Source organism: Euleptes europaea, chromosome 18 (genome assembly GCF_029931775.1).
Source record: "Euleptes europaea isolate rEulEur1 chromosome 18, rEulEur1.hap1, whole genome shotgun sequence".
Classification (NCBI taxonomy): domain Eukaryota; kingdom Metazoa; phylum Chordata; class Lepidosauria; order Squamata; family Sphaerodactylidae; genus Euleptes; species Euleptes europaea.
In genome coordinates, this window is record NC_079329.1 from 24,890,802 (window position 1) to 24,913,998 (window position 23,197).

General features: G+C 45.9%; 1 protein-coding gene across 1 annotated transcript in view; it reads left to right on the forward strand.

Moving 5' to 3' along the window:
* Nucleotides 1–5,432: 5,432 nt before the first annotated feature.
* Nucleotides 5,433–23,197, forward strand: part of B4GALNT2 (beta-1,4-N-acetyl-galactosaminyltransferase 2) — a 29,926-nt gene continuing 12,161 nt past the window's right edge. The window contains exons 1-4 of the mRNA XM_056864623.1: nucleotides 5,433–5,449; nucleotides 5,682–5,882; nucleotides 18,558–18,695; nucleotides 21,483–21,589. Coding sequence (XP_056720601.1) covers nucleotides 5,433–5,449; nucleotides 5,682–5,882; nucleotides 18,558–18,695; nucleotides 21,483–21,589 — 463 coding nt within the window. The remainder of the gene's footprint in view (nucleotides 5,450–5,681; nucleotides 5,883–18,557; nucleotides 18,696–21,482; nucleotides 21,590–23,197) is intronic.

The following is a 23,197-nucleotide window of genomic DNA, read 5'->3' on the forward strand; positions in this document are numbered from 1 at the left end:
AGTATTTACATAAGGAGTTCAACATAATATTCTGTGACAAGGGACAAAGATAAGGTCTGACTCACCAATATTTTGACCTTCAAAATATTGGTGAGTCAGACCTTATCTTTGTCCCTTGTCACAGAATATTATGTTGAACTCCTTATGTAAATACTGTTTGCCTGATAATAATATTTTTTGCAGAGGTCTTTGTACCCGGTTACAACGTTGAAATCTTTACACCTAAGGGAAAGTGCTTTCAAAATATACAACTGATGAAGCAAACCTGCGAAACGTACACAAACTCCGGATGTGGCGTTTTGTTCTTCAATATTTCCCTGGATCTTCCATGACTGACTTCTAAGTTTTGGGACTCATTCTATGTTGAAAAGACTTTTGCGTATATCTTTTTGGTGAAAAAAACTTGTTTATGTTTGTTGTTCTTCAATATTTCCCTGGATTTTCCATGACTGACTTCTAAGTTTTGGGACTCATTCTATGTTGAAAAGAATCTTTTTGGTGAAAAAAACCTGTTTATGTTTGGACTCTGCTCAATGGTCTTTGATTGAATTATTATTTTCTGTTCCTTATATAAGTGTATGATATTGCTTTTCTGCATTTGAATATAAATTTTCAAAAATTGTACTATTTTTGTATATCATTAAGTGAGCCGTGGTGCTGCTTATTATCTTCAAGTACCTGGAGGTTGGCAACACTAGGTGAGGGCCACCCCCCCTTGTTGTTACATAAGCCAAGTAGGATTAACATAAGATAAGCCATTTCAGCAGACCCATCCCCCGTGAGCCTGCCCCAGTCACGCTGTGGATTGGGTGCTTGGCACCAGGCCAACCTGACTCCTGACCAAGGCGCCATCCCAATGGAGCATGGCCTGAGCAGGGAGGGTTGTCTTGGCTGTCTGCTGCCATTATGGAGGGGAAAGGAAGGACTTATATTGAAGCTGGTAAGGTTGGGTGTGGTCTTGCCACCTGGCACACTGTATGTGCATTGACTCCAAGTGTATAAGCAAGGATCCTGCATTTTGTGATCCTGCTGTCCCTTCCCCACATGTCTTTGAACATACATATAAAGCGTTGGATCCAACCAACTTTTCTGGTGGTGGAAAAGGAAGGATGTTTCCTCTCTGACCACCTCAAAAGGTAGAGGTAATTGCCTAGGGCGCCAGAGGGTGGGGCGCCAAAGCCCCTAAAAGTGAGCAGTTCTGTAACACTAGGGTTGCCAGGTCCCTCTTCGCCACCGGCGGGAGGTTTTTGGTGTGGAGCCTGAGGAGGGCGGGTTTGGGGAGGGGAGGGACTTCAATGCCATAGAGTCCAAATGGCCACTTCAATGCCATAGAATCCAGTAGCCAAAGTGGCCATTTTCTCCAGGTGAACTGATTTCTAAAGGCTGGAGATCCATTGTAATAGCAGGAGATCTCCAGCTACTACCTTGAGGTTGGCAACCCTAGTTGTAATAGCAAGGAGATCTCCAGCTACTACCTGGAAGTTGGCAACCCTATGCAACACCCTGGCCCCAATGCCAACTCCCACCAGGTCTCCAGGCCATCCAGTGGCTCAGGGCTCACCTACTGGGACAGCTGACTATCCAACAGGTTCAGGTCCACCCAGTGGGCTGTCTGGCAGCTTTGGGAGCTCAGTGCATGCCCGGGCTGGCAAGCAGAAGTGCACACCAGGGGTAGTAATTATAAATTGTGATTGTAAATAAATACATTATAAGATATAAGTCTTGCTCATGCAAAAGTTGTTTTATAGTCTATATAGCAAGTGCCACACAACTGTAACCCACTTGGAGGCTGGCAACCTTAACTAGAATTGCATGAGACTGAATGGAAATGTTAGCTGGATCCTACCCAATGATTATCGTCCTGTCTGTTAGCCGGTAGCATGCTTTGTGAATTATGATCAGATTGTATTTGTTTGGTTGGACTTCATATTAATTTGGATCCCACTTAGTACTGTAACAGGCATTTGAGGAAATCTTATTCTCTCTGTGTTTGCGCTCTGCAAATCCATTTAAGTCAATGATTCTTAAACATATCTATACGCCTATTGGATCTACTTCTAAACTTAGGGTTTTATCCAGCCAGCATTTTCACTCAGGCGCACCCAATTCCATACAAGAACACTCATCTCACCTAGCCTTTTTACATGTAGATCCCATAGGGTTGCCAGGTCCTTCTTTGCCACCGGCAGGAGGTTTTTAGGGCAGAGTCTGAGGAGGGTGGGGTTTGGGGAGGGGAAGGACTTCAATGCCATAGAGTCCAATTGGCAAAGCAGCCATTTTCTCCAGGTGAACTGATCTCTATTGGCTGGAGATCAGTTGTAATAGCAAGAGATCTCCAGCTAGTACCTGGAGGCTGGCAACCCTATGATCCCATGATTCTTAGCATAACCTTTTTGGATGGTCAAAGAAGATGACTGCTCACTTTTTCACAAGAAAAGCTGATTGGATCCAACCCTGACTGTATTTCTTGGGATTTTCTATTCTACATAGGGTTGCCAGTCTCCAGGGGGGGTCTGGAGTTCTCCTGGAATTGCAATCGAGTGGAAAAAGAAAAGGTCAGAGGGCATCCTATCTACCCTAGGGTTGCCAACCTCCAGGTGGGGGCTGGAGATATCCTGGAATTACAATTGATTTCCAGACTACATAAATCATTTATTATTTGCTTGTTTATTTAAAATGTTTATTCCACTTATCCTGGAGAAAATGCCTGCTTTGGAAAGTGGATTGCATAGCATTATACCCTACCAAGGCCCCTCCCCTCCCTGAACCCCATTTTCCCAGGCTCCACCCTCAAATCTCCAGATATTTCCGAACCCGAAGTTGGCAACCTTAATCTACCCCTATACTAACACTCTACTGCCCGCCCCTGTAACTCCAAAGCATGTGCTAGCATTAAGCAACAATGCACAGTCCATTCCTTCCAAAAAGCCCACCTTTTATATTCCCTGTTTAATGTTTATAAATGCTGAGCTGCGATTACATTTTAGAAGTAGCAGTAATCTCCTTATCGCTAATATGCTCTTTGAATCAGAAACATCTGTATGGTTTTCTTATATCGAGGGGGGGAAATTACAGCATTGGGGCTCAGTGTTGAGGATATGGTGCTTCTCTCTGAGAGAGATGCATATGCCTTGATTAAGCAAAGAATCATTGATGTTGAGAGGCAAGAACTTAGAAGTTTAGCCTCTGGTAGATGTTCACCACTGCGATGGGGGATACTAAATTCTCTGCTAGAGTACCTTTCCTGTCTTACTGTTCCTCATCTTCAGAGAGTTTATACGCTAGCCTTCTACTATTTTGTATGGGAGATATAAGAAAATTCCATTCTTCGCTAGGGTGTGTAACTGTGTTACGGGGGAGATAGAAAGTATTGATCATATTCTTTTGTATTGTCCATTTTATTATGAAATTCGTGCTGCCCTTTTAGATCCCTTTCTCTAAAATTATGCTGATCAAGCTGATGATAGTAAGATTAACCTGTTGTTATCCTCCCGAAGTTCTGAGATTATTGAATCTGTGGCTAAATTTCTTGGTGATGTAATTAAGAGTTTACCCAGAATCTTCAAGTAAAATAAAATAGTAAAAACATTGATTTTTAATATTTGTCCATACCAAATCCCTCACCTATAAGATAGGATCTGCCCAGCACTTTCACCCAATCTTCTCTAATTCTCCTCCTCACTACAGGCTCCATCCCACGTGGCTTTTGTCCATGCAAGTCCCATGATCCCCGGCCTCAGTTTTTTTTGGTGGTTGAAAGGGAACCTTTCTTTGGCACCAGCAGAAAGCCTGGTTGGATCCAATCCATACTGCAGAACCAGTATACACCTGAGGATATTAATCAACTCTTTAAATTTTTCTCTCTTTATTGAGAGAAAATAAATACCTCCCTTCTGAGGGAGTTTTATAACTTAACATTATTTTACTTCCCAGCCATTGCGTATGAATGCCTCCACATATGAAGTGTAAATCCAGGCTTCTCTCACCTCCCCACCGCCAAATGATGAAAATGGAAGAACTGCCAGGGATTTCAGGGAAATAATTTGCCGTGTAAATATTATGTTCAACATGTCGATACTTCTTATTGTCTCCAGATTCTATCCACGCAACTGCCACTCCAAACCTGCCAATGGAATGCCATTTGAAGTAGATCCGACTCCATTGTGTTCCAGCATGCCAGTTTGAGGACAGACGGCTCCGAGCATAACGCTTTGTTGCTAGTGCCGTTTTCCTTACATTAGTTACCTAATGGCGAGGAACAGCTGAGAAAGGGTTGGATCCAACCAACTTTTCTGATGGTGAAAAGGGGAGGGGGGGGACCTTTGAGCTCCAAAAGGCTATGTTGGGGGTCACGGGACCTGCGTGGACAAAAGCCATGTGGGACGGGAGTATAATAAGGAGGGGAACTGGGTGAGATGGCTGGATTCAGCCCAAGATATTGTTAGTGAATGAACTGCGGCCCCAGAATCAAGGCAGAGATGCTGGAAACCAGTAGGAGGGAAGGGAAAGACGTTAAAGATATATATTATTTAAAGTGTTCTAAACCACTTTGGGAAGCAGATGGTCAAAAAATGGGATATAAATCTGATAAGTTGTTGTTATTTTATTGATTTCAACATTGAACTCCAGATGTTAACCTTGATTTAATGTGGTGTAGCAGTTAGAGCATCAGCACTGGGCACTTCAAGACTAGACCTGGAGTGCCCTGGTTTCAAATTCCCAATCCAATATGCAGCTCCCTCGAGCTGGTCTCTTTCTTGACACAGCCTACCTCATAGGATTGGTGGGAAGATAAATTGAGGAGGAGCCCTTAACTTTTGAATTTTACATAATTACAGTTCTCCAAGGAACATCCTTCATTTCAGTGCCCCTTGGCCCTACTGTTCATTTTGTTTCTCATCACCTCATATATAAATAAATATCTGCCTTGCGATGATCCATTACCTTGCATCTGATGAAGCTGCCGCTAGTCCTTGAACGCTTATGCTGGAATAAAGGGTTGGATCCTGCCTAACATTTCCATGTGCTCAATGGGGGGAATTTTCACAACCCCCCTTTCAGAACTCGAATCCCCCCAGCTATTCCAGGATGTGCCCTGTCCCATGGAGCTACAGTGGGTGTTCTGGGCTGCAGGGGGTAGGAGGAAGTCATGCTTCTGCAGACAGAAAGTCTGTGGAAATTTTAGGTGTGATCAAAGCCAATATTTTGTTAGTCTTCTGGATGCCCCAAAACTCCTGTTTCACTCTTGCTGCAACATATTAATACAGCAACCCCTCTGGAATGATCTACAAATTTACTTTCCTTATTCGTAGTGGCAACTCAAAGATCTTGTGTGACAAATGGCGCAAAAGGCTTCTTGTACCCGCTGGATCCCTGGAGGAAAATTGTTCTTTCTGTATGTGAAATTACCACCTGGGATGGTAACTGGGGCGATGGCTGCCAACTCCAGGTGGGAGATGTGGTGGTAGAGGCTGGGGTTTGGGTAGGGGAGGGCTCTCAGTGGGGTATAATGCCATAGAGTCCACCTTCCAAAGCGGCCATTTTCTCCAGGTGAACGAATCTTTATCATCTGGAGATTAGCCATAATTCTGGGAGATCTCCAGGCCCCACCTGGAGGTTGGCAGCCTTAACTGGAGTTGAAAATTAAGTGCTAACCGATTCTCCCCACTGTTTTCCTGCAGCTACAAGTACATCTGCATAATTTTCTTGTGCTCGATTATTGCGACCTATGTGTACGTATACAAACGCGAACAAGTCTCAACTGAAAGGGAATGGGAGATCACCTCAGCATCAGAACAGATGACAGCAGCAGAAGCCGAGCTGCCCTTGAAGGTTCTGCCTGAGGAAAAATATAAGTCCCTGTTCCAATTTGATGGAATCTGGTAGGTTCTTCTAACATAGCTTTCCTTTCCAAGGGTTTAAGACTGGGAAGTGGAAGGAGGCAAAAGTGTCTTCGGTCTCCCTTTCCTGACTTTTTAAAATTTTTCCGTCGAAACATTGGCTATCGTTGTAAAATCAAGGCTCTCATATCACTGGCGTGAGAAGAAAAATACTAAATGCCTCCGAATGCTGCCAATGATATTATTGCAGCCAGGGAGGTTTTAGCCAGCGGGTTGTTGCGGCAAAGCAAAGGTTCGTGGAGGAGAGAGACCCGAGATTGTTTGTCGAGAAAACAGTTTTACTGCAGCTGCGGCTCAGCCCGCATTAACAAGCACAAAAGACTGAGCCCTGGCTTTACTGGGGAATGAACTTTTATCCTAGTTCCGTGCTAAGACATGACACGTCAACATTCGGTGCTTATCTGGTAGTTTCACATAGGAGCAGAGCGGTTCCATCCAATCCCCTTTATCATTCACCATTACTTTTCCCCCACTGACTCAACACACAGTCTTGTACTGCAGCAGACTTTTCCCTTGCTGTCTCAGGGTAATAGGACTTCGCCCTGACCTGGTTGGCCCAGGCTAGCCTGATCTCATCAGATCTCAGAAGCTAAGCAGGGTCAGCCCTGGTTAGTATTTGGATGGGAGACCACCAAGGAAGACCAGGGTTGCTGTGCAGAGGAAGGCACTGGCAAACCACCTCTGTTAGTCTCTTGCCATGGAAACCCCAAAAGGGGTCGCCATAAGTCGGCTGTGACTTGACGGCACTTTACACACACACACACACACACACACAATAGGACCTCAGGCCTCATAGTTGGGGTCCACCAACAGCCCACGGCCCCACTTCCCCAAGAAGGGAGGGGGAGAGAAGAGGAAGAACGGGCTCATGCCAACACTTACACCTGTCATACTTGGGGCTTGGGCACCTGGCTTCCAGTGGCAGCAGCAGATCCTGCCTACTTCGTATGGGGTGAGGGCTACCCCTTGCTTGGCCCTGGCAGGAAGCCCCAGGGGTGAAGTGGTGCCAATTCTGGGGACCTATCCTGGAATTTTGCCCAGGTCCCCAGAATTACTGCCCCTGATTGCAGTGGCTAATCTGGTGGCGACCTACTGTGATGATTTGATTGATAGTTACAATAAGATATCAGATTCTATATTAAAGAAATCTGTTGTATACATATTTCCTCAGATCTTCAAAATGAGATTTGTGGGCTTGGACCGTAGGCACAAATTCCATGAATACTAGATAGCCTCTACCATGGAGTTCTCCTCACTAGCTCTTTGGTTGCACAAGACCAATCATTTTCAGTGGGCCCTTGTGCAAATGGAAGTGTTAGAAGAAGAGGAAGCACGGTCTGCAACAAATGGGCATAGGGCTCATTCTTAGGACCAACTCCTTAATATTTGTCTAATGCCTTGGAAAAAAGGAGAAATAAGAGATTTTTCATCCAACCCGGAAGAATTGTTTGTGGATAATGATAGGACTCTTTGTAATGGCGTAATCAGAGGTTTTGAAATATGGTTGAAGCTGGCGATCCCATGTTTCAGGGGACTTAAATTTTTCATATAATCTTTGAGCTGTTTACAAAGTAAATTGATCATGTTGGCTTGGATCCTACGTAGCGCAAGCAGAGTCGTCCTCCCCTACCCCATTCCAGTGCAGCTTGCTGTGCCCCCCAAATTATGTGAGTCAGGAACCCCATGAACAATGTGGGGGGCCAAGTGGGGGGTCTGCAGTTAAATCTCCCTCCTCTCCTCCACCAATGGGAATGCTATTCCATTGGAGGAACAGTAATCTCAAGCGGTTTATCCCCAGAATTCGGCATTTTCATTTAGCTTCCATAACTCATAGTAATTGGCAAGTTGATTCATAAAGTATGGATCTAACCCTTTTTCAAGCCCCTTCTTGTAACTTGTGATATGCATTATGTACTTCCTTTTCCACCCTGAACATATTCCTGTGGTGCTTTCTGTTGTTCTGCATCTGTCATTATTTCCATCCTTATATTCCTTTAATAATTGATTTGTTGTTAACATGACACACTAAGAGCCAGCGTGGTGTAGTGGTTAAGAGCAGTGGTTTGGAGCGGTGGACTCTGATCTGGAGAACCAAGTTTGATTCCCCACTCCTCCCCATGAGTGGCGGAGGCTAATCTGACGGAGGCTAATCTGGTGAACTGGATTTGTTTCCCCACTCCTACAAGCTGGGTGACCTTGGGCCAGTCACAGCTCTCTTAGAGCTCTCTCAGCCCCACCTACCTCACAGGGTGTCTGTTGTGGGGAGGGGAAGGGAAGATGATTGTAAGCCGGTTTGATTCTTCCTTAAGTGGGAGAGAAAGTCGGCATATAAAAACCAACTCCTCCTCCTCCTCCTCCTCCTCTTCTTCTTCTTCTTCTTCTTCTTCAGTGATGCAGACATTACAAAAGTAGGAGTATACTTACAGCAACAGACAGTATACACAATTCTATACACTGTAGTATAGTCCACAATTAGGGTTGCCAGGTTCATCCATCCCCCCAACCACTGGCAGGGAATGGAGGGGTAGGGTTGCTAGATTCAGGTTGGGAAACTGCTGAAGATTTGGGGATTGAGCCTGGGGAGGACAGGGACCTCAGTGGAGCACGATGCCATATAATCCCCCCGGCAAAGCATCCATTTGCTCCAGAGGAACTGATCTCTGTAGTGCAGAGATGAGCTATAATTCTAGGGGATACTCAGGTCCCACCTGGAGGCTGGCATCCCTATCCACAGTCCCTGTCCTTTTACCAAAGTATCTTGCTCAACCGTTTCATTACCGTACACCCTTATTACCTATATAAAAAGCTTTCCTGAATAACTCAGTTTTGCATAGTTTGTGGAAAGCCAAGAGAGTGGGAACCTTCCTGACCTCATCAGGCAGGCCATTCCACAAAGTGGGGGCAACAGTGGACAAAGCATGTATACGGGGCAGTTGTTAATTTTTCCCAGCAGAAATCCCTGCTCAGATGTATGAAGCTGTCAGTTTATAGGAGGAGAGATGGTACTGCAGATATGAGGGACCAAGACCATGAACGACTTTGTATGTGATAGCCAATACCTTGAATTGAGCCAGGTAACTGATAGGCAGCCAATTGAGTTGTTGTGATAGAATTTATAATTTCAAGACATTCCCTTATGAAGACTTTCCCTAAGATCACATGTTCACATAGGCAGTTCAGTTAGATGAGAGCGCTTGCATGAACCTGTTGCTCCTTAGAGTAAAGCTGTTTCAACTACTCTTCATTCTTTTGGTCTCTTGTTCGGGAACCCAGACACGCTACAGGAGTGACTGCAGAATGGGAGTAATATGCATGCTCTGGCTAGATCCTAAAAATAACAGAGCTGCAGTTTCCTGCACCAGCTAGAGTCTCCAAGCTGACTTTGAGGGGAGAGCTATGTAGAGTGCATTGCTGTAGTCGAGTCTCAGTGTTAACTGTGGTGTGGATCCATGTGGCCAAATTGGCTGTGTCAAGATAGGGGGTCATCTTGCATGCTAGCCTCTATTAGAAGAAAGTGTTCTTTGTGGCTGCATTAACTTGCTTCTCCAACAGTATCACCCCAAGGCTCTTAACTGAGTCAACAAGGGTCAGCTGACTTCCCAATCACCATCGCTTCTGTCTTGCCTAGGTTCCGTTTCAGTTTGTTCACTTTCAGCTATTTGACCACAGCAGTCGGGCAGTGGCTCAAGATCTTTACTGCATCAGAGCTGAGTGTCATCAGCATATTGATGACATCCAATTGCAAAGCTATGAGCGGGGATGGATTGGCCATTAAAGCCCTAGGAAGAGTCTGGGTGGGCCGATGACCTGGAAGGGGCACCCCCCTTTAAGTGACCCAAAGCGAGGGACCACCACCCCTGCCAGGACCATCCTAGCCCAAAGAGAGGGGCAGACACGAGCAAGAGGCTCTCTGTAGCAAGGGACACACCATCCCAGCACACCCTTGCCTGAAACTGCCATGGCAAAGGATGAGTCTGGCCATGGCAGGGACAGGCCCACCTGTGGCAAGGGATGTGCCTGGCCCTTGCTGCAGCCACCCAGGTTGGTTGCTCAGAGCTGGCCAGGTAGATGCTCCCTCCCTCCCTTTTCCAGTCCTGTTTCTCCCCTCCCAATCCACACCTGGCTACAAATGATTTCTCCTAGAGGAGCACTCCACCTCCACGCTTTTACTGGTTCATAGTCACAGTGCCCATGTGTGGAGGAAGAGTCCACGCTAGGGTTGCCAGGTCCAGGTTGGTAATTACCTGGAGATTGTGGGGGTGGAGCCTGAGGAGGGTGTGGTTTGGGGAGGGGAGGGACTTCAGTGGGGTATAAAGCCATAGAGTCCACCTTCCAAAGTGGCTATTTTCTCCAGGTGAACTGATCTCTGTAGCCTGGAGATCAGTGGTAATAGCAGGAGATCTCCAGCCACAACCTGGAGGCTGGCAACCTTAGTCCACACATTCGCTCCCTTCCCATCATCAGCAACGTTGCCTTCTGAACATTGCTGATCGCTGGGAGGGAGTGTGCATTCTTGGTGTAAGCACTGTGCTCACAAGCTGGTGATTGTGCTGAGACGGGAGGCACTCATGCCAGTCAAAGCGTAGATAGATAATCTGAATAGGGCTTTGGTGCTTCTGTGGTGTTTTTTCCCCCCAGGGGGGAGTACTCATGTCAAGATGTGTCTTCTGCTGAAAGTTTGGCAATGGTTGTGTTTTATCTCAGAACTGTATGGGAGAGAACAGACTTCTTGTCACTATTGAAACTTTGAAAGAGGAAGGAAAGGCGATACAATCCATCTTAAGACAATGGGGCTGTTATTACCTGCCTTGACCAAGGTGGAACCCTTCCATTCGCAGACCCAGATTGCTTCACCAGGCAATTTTCTCTAGTGTTCTGCGAGCAGGCAAGCAATTTCTCATTCTCCCTAACTTCATCTTCAAGGAAGATGAAACAAAGGTTGAAACAAAGGTTTCCCAGAGGCATTGTGTTTGGCTAAGTCACAGTGCGTGGGAGGTTAGAGTCTTTGACAATATAATGTTAAAAGTTTTCTTAATGGTTGTGCATGTTGGCCCTGAATGGACAATTCACCTGCAGGGCTGGATTCAGAGGCCAGCGTTCAGCAAACTGTGTAAGAGGAAGAACAGTCTGGTAGCTTTGACTAATTTCAACATGATGCTGGAAAGGCAAAGGCACTTGAACGTGCAACTTTGCAAATGTCCACTTCCTGGTTGAATCCAGGCTGCTATTTAGGCACAAGCAGTTGCATGTGTTTAGTTAACATACCAGATGGGTGTGGTTTAGGGTTGCCATCCTCCTGCTATTACATCGGATCTCCAGCTGATAGAGATCAGTTCACCTGGAGAAAATGGCCGCTCTGGCAATTGGTCTCTATGGCATTGAAGTCCCTCCACTCCCCAAACCCCACCCTCATCAGGCTCCACCCCAAAAATCTCCAGGTATTTCCCAACCCAGAGCTGGTAACCCTAGTGTGGTTGAGCTGGGGAGGTCAGACTTTAAATTTCTGGCAGTTACTTAATTTTTTTTTTTCAAGAGCCTTGGCAGCTGTGTGTGTGTGTTAAGTGCCGTCAAGTCGCTTCCGACTCATGGCGACCCTATGAATGAAAGTCCTCCAAAATGTCCTGTCTTTGACAGCCTTGCTCAGATCTTGCAAATTGAAGGCTGTGGCTTCCTTTATTGAGTCAATCCATCTCTTGTTGGGTCTTCCTCTTTTCCTGCTGCCCTCAACTTTTCCTAGCATGACTGTCTTTTCCAGTGACTCTTGTCGTCTCATGACGTGACCAAAATACGATAGCTGCAGTTTAGTCATTTTAGCTTCTAGGGTCAGTTCAGGCTTGATTTGATCTATAACCCATTGGTTTGTTTTTTGTTGGCAGTCCACGGAATCCGTAACCCTCTCCTCCAACACCATATTTCAAAGGAATCTATTTTCTTCCTATCAGCTTTCTTCACTGTCCAGCTTTCACACCCATACATAGTAATAGGGAATACGATGGCATGAATTAATCTAGTCTTGGTGGCCAGTGACACATCCTTACACTTCAAAATCTTTTCTAGCTCCTTCATGGCTGCCCTTCCCAGTCTCAACCTCCTTCTGATTTCTTGGCTGCAGTCTCCCTTTTGGTTGATGGTGGAGCCAAGGAATAGAAAGTCTTGAACAATTTCAATTTCCTCATTGTCAACCTTAAAGTTGTGTAATTCTCCTGTAGTCATTACTTTTGTTTTCTTGATGTTCAAGAAAACAGCTACCGGTCACAAAATGGTGGCTTGGTAGGTGGAGCCAATCACATGGCATCTCAGTAGGCGGAGCCAGTCACAAAAGTCAGCTTGTACTGTGCAAAATGTACAGTGTTTCAGAGTTGATCTGCAGTGCTCAGGTGGTCTGCTGTTTTCCCAAAGCAAACTCTCACCCTCATCCCAAACTGCAATGGATATCAGGTCCAGGTTGGGAAATACCAAGAGATTTTGGGGGCGGAGCCAGAGGAGGGCGGGGTTTGGAGAGGGGAGGAACTTCAGTGCCACAGAGTCCAATTGCCAAAGCAGCCATTTTCTCCAGGTGAACTGATTTCTATTGGCTGGAGATCAGTTGTAATAACAGCGGGAGATCTCCAGCCACCACCTGGAGGTCAGCAACCCTAAAACTGCACCTTACCCTGCAGGGGAAAAACATGTGGTGGAAGAGGCAAATAGCAGCTTTGATGCAAGGGGAAGAGTCGATAACACAATGACTGTCCGCAATAGATATAAGCAACACATTGTGATTATGCTCATCTCGGTGCTTCTGTGACCTTCTGCCCACCTCTGCTGTTGAGCATGGGCACCTGCCTTGTCCAGACACCAGCCCCATTTCATTGAGATGCGTGGCCCTCTGCAAAGTTAATTTTGCCTTCCAGGAGCACATTTCAATGAGGTGTGAATCAGAGGGAAAGACAGAGGTCTTCACATGTGAATAGGGTTGCCAGCTCTGGGTTGGGAAATACCGGGAGATTTTGGGAGTGGAGCCTGAGGAGAGCAGGGTTTGGAGAGGGGGATGTCTTCAATGCCATAGATTGCAATTGCCAAAGCAGCCATTTTCTCCAGGGGAACTGATCTCTGTTGCCTGGAAATCAGTTGTAATAGCGGGAGATCTCCAGCCACCACCTGGAGGTTGGCAACCCTACATGTAAAGCCTAATGAGATGGCAAAGAACAAGGTGGTGAAATGGACTGCACTTAGGGTTGCCAGCTTTAGGTTGGGAAATACCTGGAGATTTTGGGGGTGGAGGCACCTGAGGAGGAAGGGGTTTGGGGAGGTAAAGGACTTCAGGCAGCTATAATGCCATAGAATTGAACTTCCAGAGTGGCCATTTTCTTCAGGCGAACTGACCTTTGTCGCCTGGAGATCAGTTGTAATAGCAGGAGATCACCAGCCACCACCTGGAGGTTGGCAACCCTAATTGCATCACTTCAGAACGGTGGGGTGTATGGCTGCCAGGTCCGCACTGTCAACCGATGGAGACTTAATGGAGGGCCAGGCTTGCGAAACAGCGATGTCACTGGCAACACATGGTGACATCCCTTCCGGGCTCATGGGGAGTGCCATCAGTGTGTTGGGATGCTGCCCTTTATGCCATTTCCCCCCTACCAGACACAATCAGCTGGGGCGGGGGGAGGGATCTCCTGTCCCTAGCAGGAGGCTAGCAGCTCTATCTGGGGAAGCGTCAGAGTTTTGAATGCCGTCTCCCTTAGTTCAACAGAAAGCCACTGAAGCAGCATTTCTTTGCTTTCCCTTTTTTGCAAAGGCACACGCATGCACACACCTTTGCCCTGGATGAGTAAACGACAGCACCTTTCCCACCCACCCTTCCTTCTTCACATACACACATACACACCTTTGTCCTGGATGGGTAAAAGGCATCTTTTCCATCCCTCTCTCCTCCTCCTTCACACACACACTTACGCACTTTTGCTCTGGATGGGAAAGGAGGATGCTGTCAACTGTTTCCCTCTGTATCAAAGCTGTCATATGCCTAAATAATCCATTGCGGCATATGGATTGCAGCAGAGGATCCAAATTGCCCAATTGCTGCACATGATTAGCTGTCAGAGGTGCTTGCAGAGGTCGCAGTGCAAACTGTGAGCAGAGGTGCTTTGTGCCGGCTTTTGAAGAGGAGGGATCCCCTCAACATGGATATGGAGAAATAAAACAAGCCATAAGATGAGTGCTGGCCCCTTTGGGCGAAGGGTGGCTTGTACGGCAGTGGCAATTCTTGCCTGTGTGCCCCCTCATGTCAATCTCAGAGCAGCGTTCCCCAGATCTTTTCCCCATTTCTCGCATCAAATGGATTGGTGCAAACAGGAGGGGTTTGGCGGGATAAAAATTAATAAAATAAAGTAAAGCAAGGAAGGCGTTTGTAAATAGCATCAGGTAATGGCAACCAACTCAGGAAAGGGTCATTTAAAATTTAAATGCCCAGAGACCGCCCAACACAGGGGGGGAGGGAATGCCTCCCGTGAAAAGCACCCGCAGTTTGGAAAGGTGGCGGATGACGTGCAGCGGATCAAAGCCAGTTAGTGGGGAAGGACAATAGTTACCTCAAAGCTGCTGCTTATGATCTTGCTGCGGAAAAGGTCCAAAACTGGAGATGCTGCCCAGGCCAAGGGGAGGAGGGAGGATATTGCAGAAGCTGTTCTAGGAAATGGCTGGAGGCTGTTCTGACTGTGTGTTCCACCGTGTTCATCTTGAAAATCTAATTTTTAAATTTCAAATACCTTTATTGGCATAGTACAGTCTGCAGTATATACTTGTAAATCTGAAAACAAACATTACAAAACATACTTCGTCCTCTAGCCTTCCCGTTGCAAAGTAAACTAATCCCACTTACCTTGGCTACCCCTTGGCTGGCGTTAGAAGTTGGCATCACAAGGCCCTTACTAAGGGCTATGCTCCAGCAGAGGACCTGCTGGGAATACCTGGCCCCACCATAACATTACATGTTATGTTATGACCTATGGTTACAACATTAAATTCGATTTGATACCTCTTGGCAGTTGATGGATGCCCATTTGACTCTCCTCTTCAAGTAAGCGGATGCTGCATGGAGCAAGAAACAGGGGCTGCCATTTGTCTCGCTTTCTAGTGCTGTACACATATTCCAGTTAACATATGTACATCCTGCTAGTGTGCAAGGACATCTCTTTGTAAGAAAGAGGCAACTCATGGTCACTTTCAGAATAAAACAAGAGACCAATACTTGGATAAAGGTGGGTTTTAAATAATGAGTTGAGCCGTACAAATGTTGAATGTAATTTAAGGAAGTTTGTGTGCATGTAAGCATGTTCTTTGGTATCACGACCCCAAGTTAAATCCAGCATCCCACATTACCAGTGACATGTAGAACACTAGTAATTTCAGCCCTTCCCCAGCGTGGTGTAGTGGTTAAGAGTGGTGATTTGGAGCAGTGGAATCTGATCTGGAGAACCGGGCTGGATTCCCCACTCCTGCACATGAGCGGCGGAGGCTTATCTGGTGAACAGGATTTGTTTCCCCACTCCTACACACGAAGCTGGGTGACCTTGGGCTAGTCACACTCTCTTGGCCCCACCTACCTCACAGGGTGTCTGTAGTGGGGAGGGGAAAGGAAGGTGATTGTAAGCCGGTTTGATTCTTCCCTAAGTGGTAGAAAAAGTTGGCATATAAAAACCAATTCTTCTTCTTCTTCTCCTCCTCCTCCTTCTCCTCCTCCTCCTCCTCCTCCTCCCTTTTCTAACATTACAGCTGCATGTACTGGGAGCTCCCCAATGGAAGCATTGTAAATAGTGTGCGCTCCCATTGGTGGGCTCCCGGGATGTAGGGTTGCCAACTGCCAGGTAATGGCAGAAGATCTCCTGCTAATTCAACTGATCTCCAGCCGATAGAGATCAGTTCACCTGGAGAAAGTGGCCACTTCGGCCATTGAACTCTATGGCATTTAAGTCCCTCCCCTCCCAAACCGCGCCCTCCTCAGGCTCCGCCCCAAAAATCTCCCGCCAGTGGCGAAGAGGGACCTGGCAACCCTATTCTGCAACCATCTCACAAGGGCTAAGAAATACTCAACACGCATACAAAGAACAAACATAGAGGGTTTTATGAGTTTTTCGGAGGGGCTTTCAAAACCTAGAACAGTATTGATTATCCCCTCCATTGGTTAGGGACATAGGGACAATAAACACTCCCCATTTGTTCCTTCCCTGGTAAACAAGCCCTGTGAAGCACAGGGGGGGGGATCAATCATAATGTTGCTGCTTTTTCTTTCCCCCAGCCCCATACTGTTATACAAGGTTCCTGCTTGCATTTCTCTAACAAATGAAATGTTCTTCCTTAACCAGCAGCATTTCAGCCCCACCTCTATTTGTTTTCAGATGTTAGTTTTCTTATGTGTCACCACTGGAGGCTTGGTGACATCTGGCTTTTCACATCCTGAATCCTGGCTTTAAAATAGAATGATTGAGGGGAGGTACCATGGCTCAGTGGAAGAGTATCTGCTTGGCATGCAGAAGGTCCCAGGTTCAATCCCCGGCATCTCCAGTTAAAGGGACGAGGCAAGTCGGTGATGGGAAAGACCCCTGCCTGAGACCCTGGAGAGCCACTGCCGGTCTGAGTAGACAATACTGACTTTGATGGACCCAGGGTCTGATTTAGTATAAGGCAGCTTCATGTATTCATGTGAGTTTATGGAGCTGTAGTCAAAGGGGAAGCCTGTGAGTGCAGCCACCCTTTGATTTTTTTTTTTTAAAGACTGGCAAACTTGTGACAGGGTAGCTTCTGCTGACAGATTACATGTTTTTAGAATAGAAGAACTTCTTACTTAACAAAAAAAAATCAAGTCCAGTAGCACCTGAAGCACCTGAAATTTCCCAAGGAACAAGTTTTCATGAGTTGAGTTTTGACTCATGGAAGCTTATACCCTGGAAAACATTGGTGGTCTTTTAGATGCTACTGGACTGTAATTTTTTTCTACCACAACACCCTAACATGGCTACCCACCCCCACATTTATTAGTGGCTGATGCTCCTCAGAAATCATAGTATTTTAAACTTTCCCTATATAATCCTCCCCAAAACAAACTGGAGCCTTGCGCCACCTTAAACACTAACACATTTCTGTTCAAGCATAAACTTTCTCTTATGCCAATCTTATTGTGAGACTCTGTGGGTGCCACTTTCTAGTAAAGGACTCAGCTACCAGTGTTTGGGCTGCAGAAACTTTATGGATTCTGAATATGTCAGTGTTCCTTAACGTTAAATTGCATATTTTCATTTAGACAAATGGACTCTCTTACACTGGCTCTTTGTTGATCTCTTGCTCTGAGTGTTGATGTAGTTTGGCTTTTTAATTATAAAAGGTTGATTGAGCAGACAGGGATATGCAAAAACAATTGGACTAAGAGTATGTTCTTTTGTTGTTTAAAAACTTGAGTCATATGCTTTAATGTTGGAACTAAATCTAGTCATATAAGGAAGTAAGTTGTATAGCTGTGCAATCCTAGTAAACAGTGGAAACGGTGTGCAAAGAAATGCTGATTGGAACGATGGCAGGAATGCTGGCTAACTCTTTTCGTGGGACAAGGTCCTTTTTAGACACACATCTCTGGAGTCTCAGATGCTGCCCATTACTTCTCTGGCTGCTTGGGGAAATTATTCTGTCACCTCACTGTCTGGTTTCAGTCAGGTGTCTCAGTGATTCTGGCCGGTCGGGAAGTGGTTTGCCATTGCCTGACTCTGTGTCACGCCCCTGGTATTCCTTGGAGGTCTCCCATCGAAATTCTTGCCAGGGTCGAGGCTGGGAGTGTGTGACTGGCCCGAGGTCACCCAGCAAGTTTCCATGGCAGAGTGGGGATTCGAACCTGGGTTTCCCAGATCGTAGTCTGACACCTTAACCATTACACCACGCTAGCCCTTATTATCATTCTGGCCATTAGCAAATACCAAACATTCTTGCAATTAGATGTGTTTGTTAATTAACTTTAAAGCATGGTTGTGACTTGGCGGAGATCCTGATCAGCAATACGATTGTGTATCCCCCCCCCCTGCTCTTTTTTCCTTCCACCCCAGGGCCCAGAGCAGCTGCTCCCTTTGCCCTTTGGCTAAGACCACCTCTCCCTACAGCTTCAGTACACACAAACTGTGGATTTTTCAGGGTGCCTAGGTACCAAGACACTATGCGCATGGTAAATATATACATTGCCCCTGTTCACATGACTTGGTGACTGTGCGTACTGGGAGGAGTGCAGATAGCACACATTCCTAATATGCAAGGTTGGTAGTTCTCCTGGTACGTGCCACTGTGATGTCTAAAAAAGGGTCTAAGGTTCGTTTCTGACTGGGATTCTCTGTGTGGAAGGCATATTTGTAAGCCTAGCAGTAAGCCATTTTATACACATTTCGGCTTAATTTGGCTGGTCACTGCATTGGACTGAAGCCATGGTACAGAAAGTTTTTTGCAACACTTTTGACAGAGACACGATGCTGGGAAAATCTGTGAGTTGCGTTTCCATTTGTTTTTAAATGGGAAAGGTCAGAATGGTTTACAATAAAACATCTAAGACGAGATCTCACACATTGCATGACTGCACACCATAATGCAAATATATCTATTAATCCTTTCCTGGGGTGTGTTTCCCCCCTGCCCCTGCATTAGGCTTGGACCAAAGAATAGCTGTGAATGTGACAGAACCAAGAATTTGATGGTCTATCAGATGGATGACTATATCGCTAAGGATCAAATTGCCTCTGTCACAGAACGACGAGAGAAGGAATTTGAAGAGTATCAGAGAAGGTAACTGTAACTATCCTTGGAGAATACAGGCTGCATTTCCTAGGGCAATAGAATGGAACTGGATGCCTAAGAACTTCCTTGCTGGACTTAACCAAGCATATTATCTCCAAGAGGTGCTCCAGGAAAGGGCCATGGGGAGGGGCTAAGGCTCAGTGGAAGAGCCTCTGCTTTGCATGCAGAAGGTCCCAGGTTCAATCCCTGGCATCTCCACTTAAAAGGATCACGAGGCAGGTGGTGTGAAAGACCTCTGCCTGAGACCTTGGAGTGCTGCTGTCAATCAGAGTAGACAATACTGACCTTGATAGACCAACGGGCCGATTCAGTACAAGGTGGCTTCATGTGTGTTAATGTGTAAAATCACTCAAGCAGAGGTGTGGTTTGCGGCTCCCCAAGTACCTAGTAATTGGAGGGAGAGGGCTGGATACATCTAGGGTTGCCAACTCCAGGTTGGAAAATTCCTGCAGATTTGGGGGCGGAGCCTGAGGAAGGTGGAGCTTGGGAAGGGGAGGAAGTTCAGCATCTAGTCTTCCCTCCAAAGCTGCCAAGGGAATTGATCTCTGTATTATGGAGATCTGTTATAATTCCAGGAGAGATCCAGGCCCTGCTTACACATTGGTAGAGTTGCCAGGTGGGCAGAGCTTGAGGAGGGTGGGGGATTTGGAAAGCAAGATTTGACCCTGGAAACAGTATCTTCCATGTCATACATTAGTTGGTATTTTTTCTTCACTGCATGTACATGTTGATCAAGTAAAATGTGTCCTGATGGTTAATAGAGTGAATTCTTAGATTCTTAGTGGGGATTAGAGGGATTGATGGAGAAGGAGAGGGTGGTCAAAGAGTGGATTATTATTATAGTTTATTATTAGATTTTTATCCCGCTCCTTCCCCACCAAAACAGAGCTCAGGGCGGCTTACAACATGTAAGCAAAGCCATCAATATATAAACATACACACTAATTCCAATATAAAACTAAATAAAATGAATAAAAATATACAGTATCAAATTCCCAAATTCATAAAACCTGCCACTTATACCCGATTCCACCCCATAAACATTGATTAAAATACAAACATTTTTTACAACAAAACGGGGGTCAAAATAAATCACACAAACCAGATAACGAAGTCTAGTATAACCTCCTTATGCAAAGGTTGTGTGTGTCGGAATGCCCTTTGCTTGGGGTTCATAGTGGGGGCAGCTGCACCCTTTGTACAGTGTTTTTTGGTTTCACAAAAGCATCTGATTAGCCACTGTAGCCGCCTTTTGGATGCATCCCTTAACATGGAGAGGGGGTTTGTGTGTGTCAGCAAAGCTGAAAGCAATACCGTAAGGGGTCTAGACTCTGTCAAGAGGCTACACTCCTAGCAGTCACTCAAGGCGGAATGGGCACAGCTGAGACACCAGACCAGGATGTGCCCACCCTCTTCAGGGATCAACAGCCACATCAGCAGAAGAAGACAGTTCCAATGGTGATGCAGGCAGAGGAATCCTGGAAGGGTAGCTATTGGGCAGCAGCAGTAGGGGAAGGTGACATTGGCGGAGGATCTTTCATACACAATGGCAGTGCCACTTCAGCTAACCCTGGTTAGTACTGCACAGAAGAAAGCAATGGTAAACCTTACCTCGAAAACTTTATGATGAGACAAACCAAAATGAAAAAAGATATAGTGCTGGAAGATGGGACCCCCAGGTTGGATGGCACTCATCCAGCTACTGGGGAATCGCGGAGGACAGATATGAGTAGTGCTATTCTTAATGATGCAACTGGACTAAAGCCAAAAGGACATTCAGTTGTTGTGAATAGATACAAAAGGAAAGTCCAAAGCTGTTCAACACATATAATAGAAATATGGAATGTGAGAAGCATGCTAGGAAAAGTTGAAGGCAGCAGGAAAAGAGGAAGACCCAAGATGAGATGGATTGACTCTATAGAGGAAGCCATGGCCTTCCGTTTGCAAACCCTGAGCAAGGCTGTTAATGATAGGACGTTTTGGAGGACATTGATTCATAGGGTCACCATGAGTCGGAAGCGACTTGACAGCACTTAACACACACAGCCACTGTAGAAAATGGAATGCTGAACCAGATGGGTGCCAAGGTCATAGTTTGCCTAAGGCACCAAAAAAACCTTGGGCCAGGCCTGGATGGGTCACCATACCAAGTAAATTTGGACTTGTGGATCACTGTACCAAAAAGGTTGTGAACTGCTGTTCTAAGGAGTCTTCCTGGTGGTCTCCCATCGAAGTATCGAATCTGCTGAACTTCCAAGATTTCACAAGATTGGGCTGTACCATGCCACTTTTCCTCCTTCAATATCGTGTTACAAAGCAAATAATTTCCTCTTCTTCCTTCCCTCAGCCCCTCCGTTGTTCTTCAAAGTGCCAGGTGATTCATTCACAGATTTCTTGGATGTCCCTCTCATGTATCAGGTTATTTTGGCCCCAGGATTTTGTGCTTTGTTAACTTGCCAGCACATCATTTGCAATACAAAGAAGTTTGTTTCAGTAACAGAGATAAGAGAAGGGGGAAACCTAGACGTGGGGGCAAAGGGGTGTGACTCAGTGGTAGAGAATCTGATTTTTCAATCCCTGTCATCTCTTCCCTGTTCAAAGCCATTTGGTGATTACTTCTGCCTCCCCTGGGGCAATGTCTATTTTAAACCAAAAGGGGCTATAAATGTGGGTTTTCTGGCCCTGTAAATGCTGTCACGCTTTTGTGGGTACATGCATGCTAGCTTCTGAAAAACCTGGTCCATTTGCTACTCCTGTCTCTCTCCTTTATTATAGATATCCCACCATGAAAAAAGATGCTGTTATTGCTGCACCAAACTCACCTTTAAGCTACCCCATTTATGGCGTGGAGGTGATGCCCTTGCACACCATTGTAATTCCAGGTATGCTGAGCACCAAACAGGGGCTGGAAATTGTGCTTTAAAATAGGGAACTTCCTTTGTCTGGCCTGCCAGGTGGAAGCTCTTCCTGGACTAATTAAACCCTTCACTAGTTGTCACTATTCTGTTCTAGCTTAAGTAGGCCATGGTTTGAGCAGTCACATGAGAGTCAGTGTGGTTTATAATTAGAGTGTTGGACTGGGGCTTGGGTTCAAATCCCCTTTTGGTTGCACAGGTGTTTCAGGTGCTTAACGTGCTGGCTGCTGTGTTTCTTCATGTGCGTAGTTCATGGTGTTCAGATAGACGGCTGCTCTTGGTTTTGCTCTATTGAAGTAGATTCACTGGGATCTTCTTTCTCCCTTTCATCTATGTAGATCCATCTTGCAGCGCTTTTCTTTTGGGATGTAAGCACAGGCTTTTGATCCAAACACTCTCATGTGAAAATATTGTCGAAGGCTTTCACGGTCAGAGTTCATTGGTTCTTGTAGGTTATCCGGGCTGTGTAACCGTGGTCTTGGAATTTTCTTTCCTGACGTTTCGCCAGCAACTGGCGAAACGTCAGGAAAGAAAATTCCAAGACCACGGTTACACAGCCCGGATAACCTACAAGAACTCTCATGTGAGTCACACTGGGTTTGTGCCCAAACCACTGTTCATATGGTGTGTTACTTGCGCCATTTGTAGATAGTCTGTTTTGCTGTAGACCACGTTGCAGATTTTTATTACTTCCATTTCTGGGTTGAGGATTCTGTATCCTTTGCATCCCAGTGCATAGCCTACAACTATCCCTTCTTCAGCTCTAAGATCCAGACAAGAGGTGACACAAAAGGATGGAAAGGTCTTTAACCTCACATTCCTATCTAACTGACCACTTACTCACCCCCTGTTGAATCTTCATCTCAGTTCCTTTGCCCGCTAGACGTTGCTACTTCCAACATTAGCATCACCACAGCTGGGCAAGGCCCACATCTGATGTGCTGTCCCTTCAAGTTAGTATTGTCAGCTGAATTCCTGGCTGATCTTGGTGAATTCACCAGCCATTGGAGCTGCCATCTGAGACTGCGAGGCTGCCGCATACCCTGTCAGATCCTTGGTAGAGGAATCAATTTGAATTATCAGAAATTGTTTATTTTAATGAGTAGGGTTGCTAACACTGTCTAGGCAAATGCTGGGAGATTTGGGAGGTGGTGACTGGGGCAGGTGCAGTTTGGGGAGGATGTGAGGGCAGTTCTGGGTGAAGATCTAGGAATTTCCCTGAATCTCTGTGGAAAAGATCATAGAAATGAGGGAAAATTCCTAGAGCACTACTATGGAGGCCATTTTTTTCCTGCTCTTCAATTTCTTGAGGGAAGGAGATTAGGGCGGGGTTCCCTACAAGGCCTGGGCAGTTGGAAAGCCTACTGCTGATTGGATGGGCACTGGATATGGGATTCTTCTATATGCAGAAGGAAGCACAATTTGATACTTTATCTTGTGAAGTATTTTAAAGAAAAGACAAGCAATATAAAATTGCCCAAATAAAATAAATATGCATGAGTTCTCCCCCTTCAATGTTCACCTTACCAAATAGGAAATATACGCACAACACAGAATGGAGAAGAAGAGGACGTA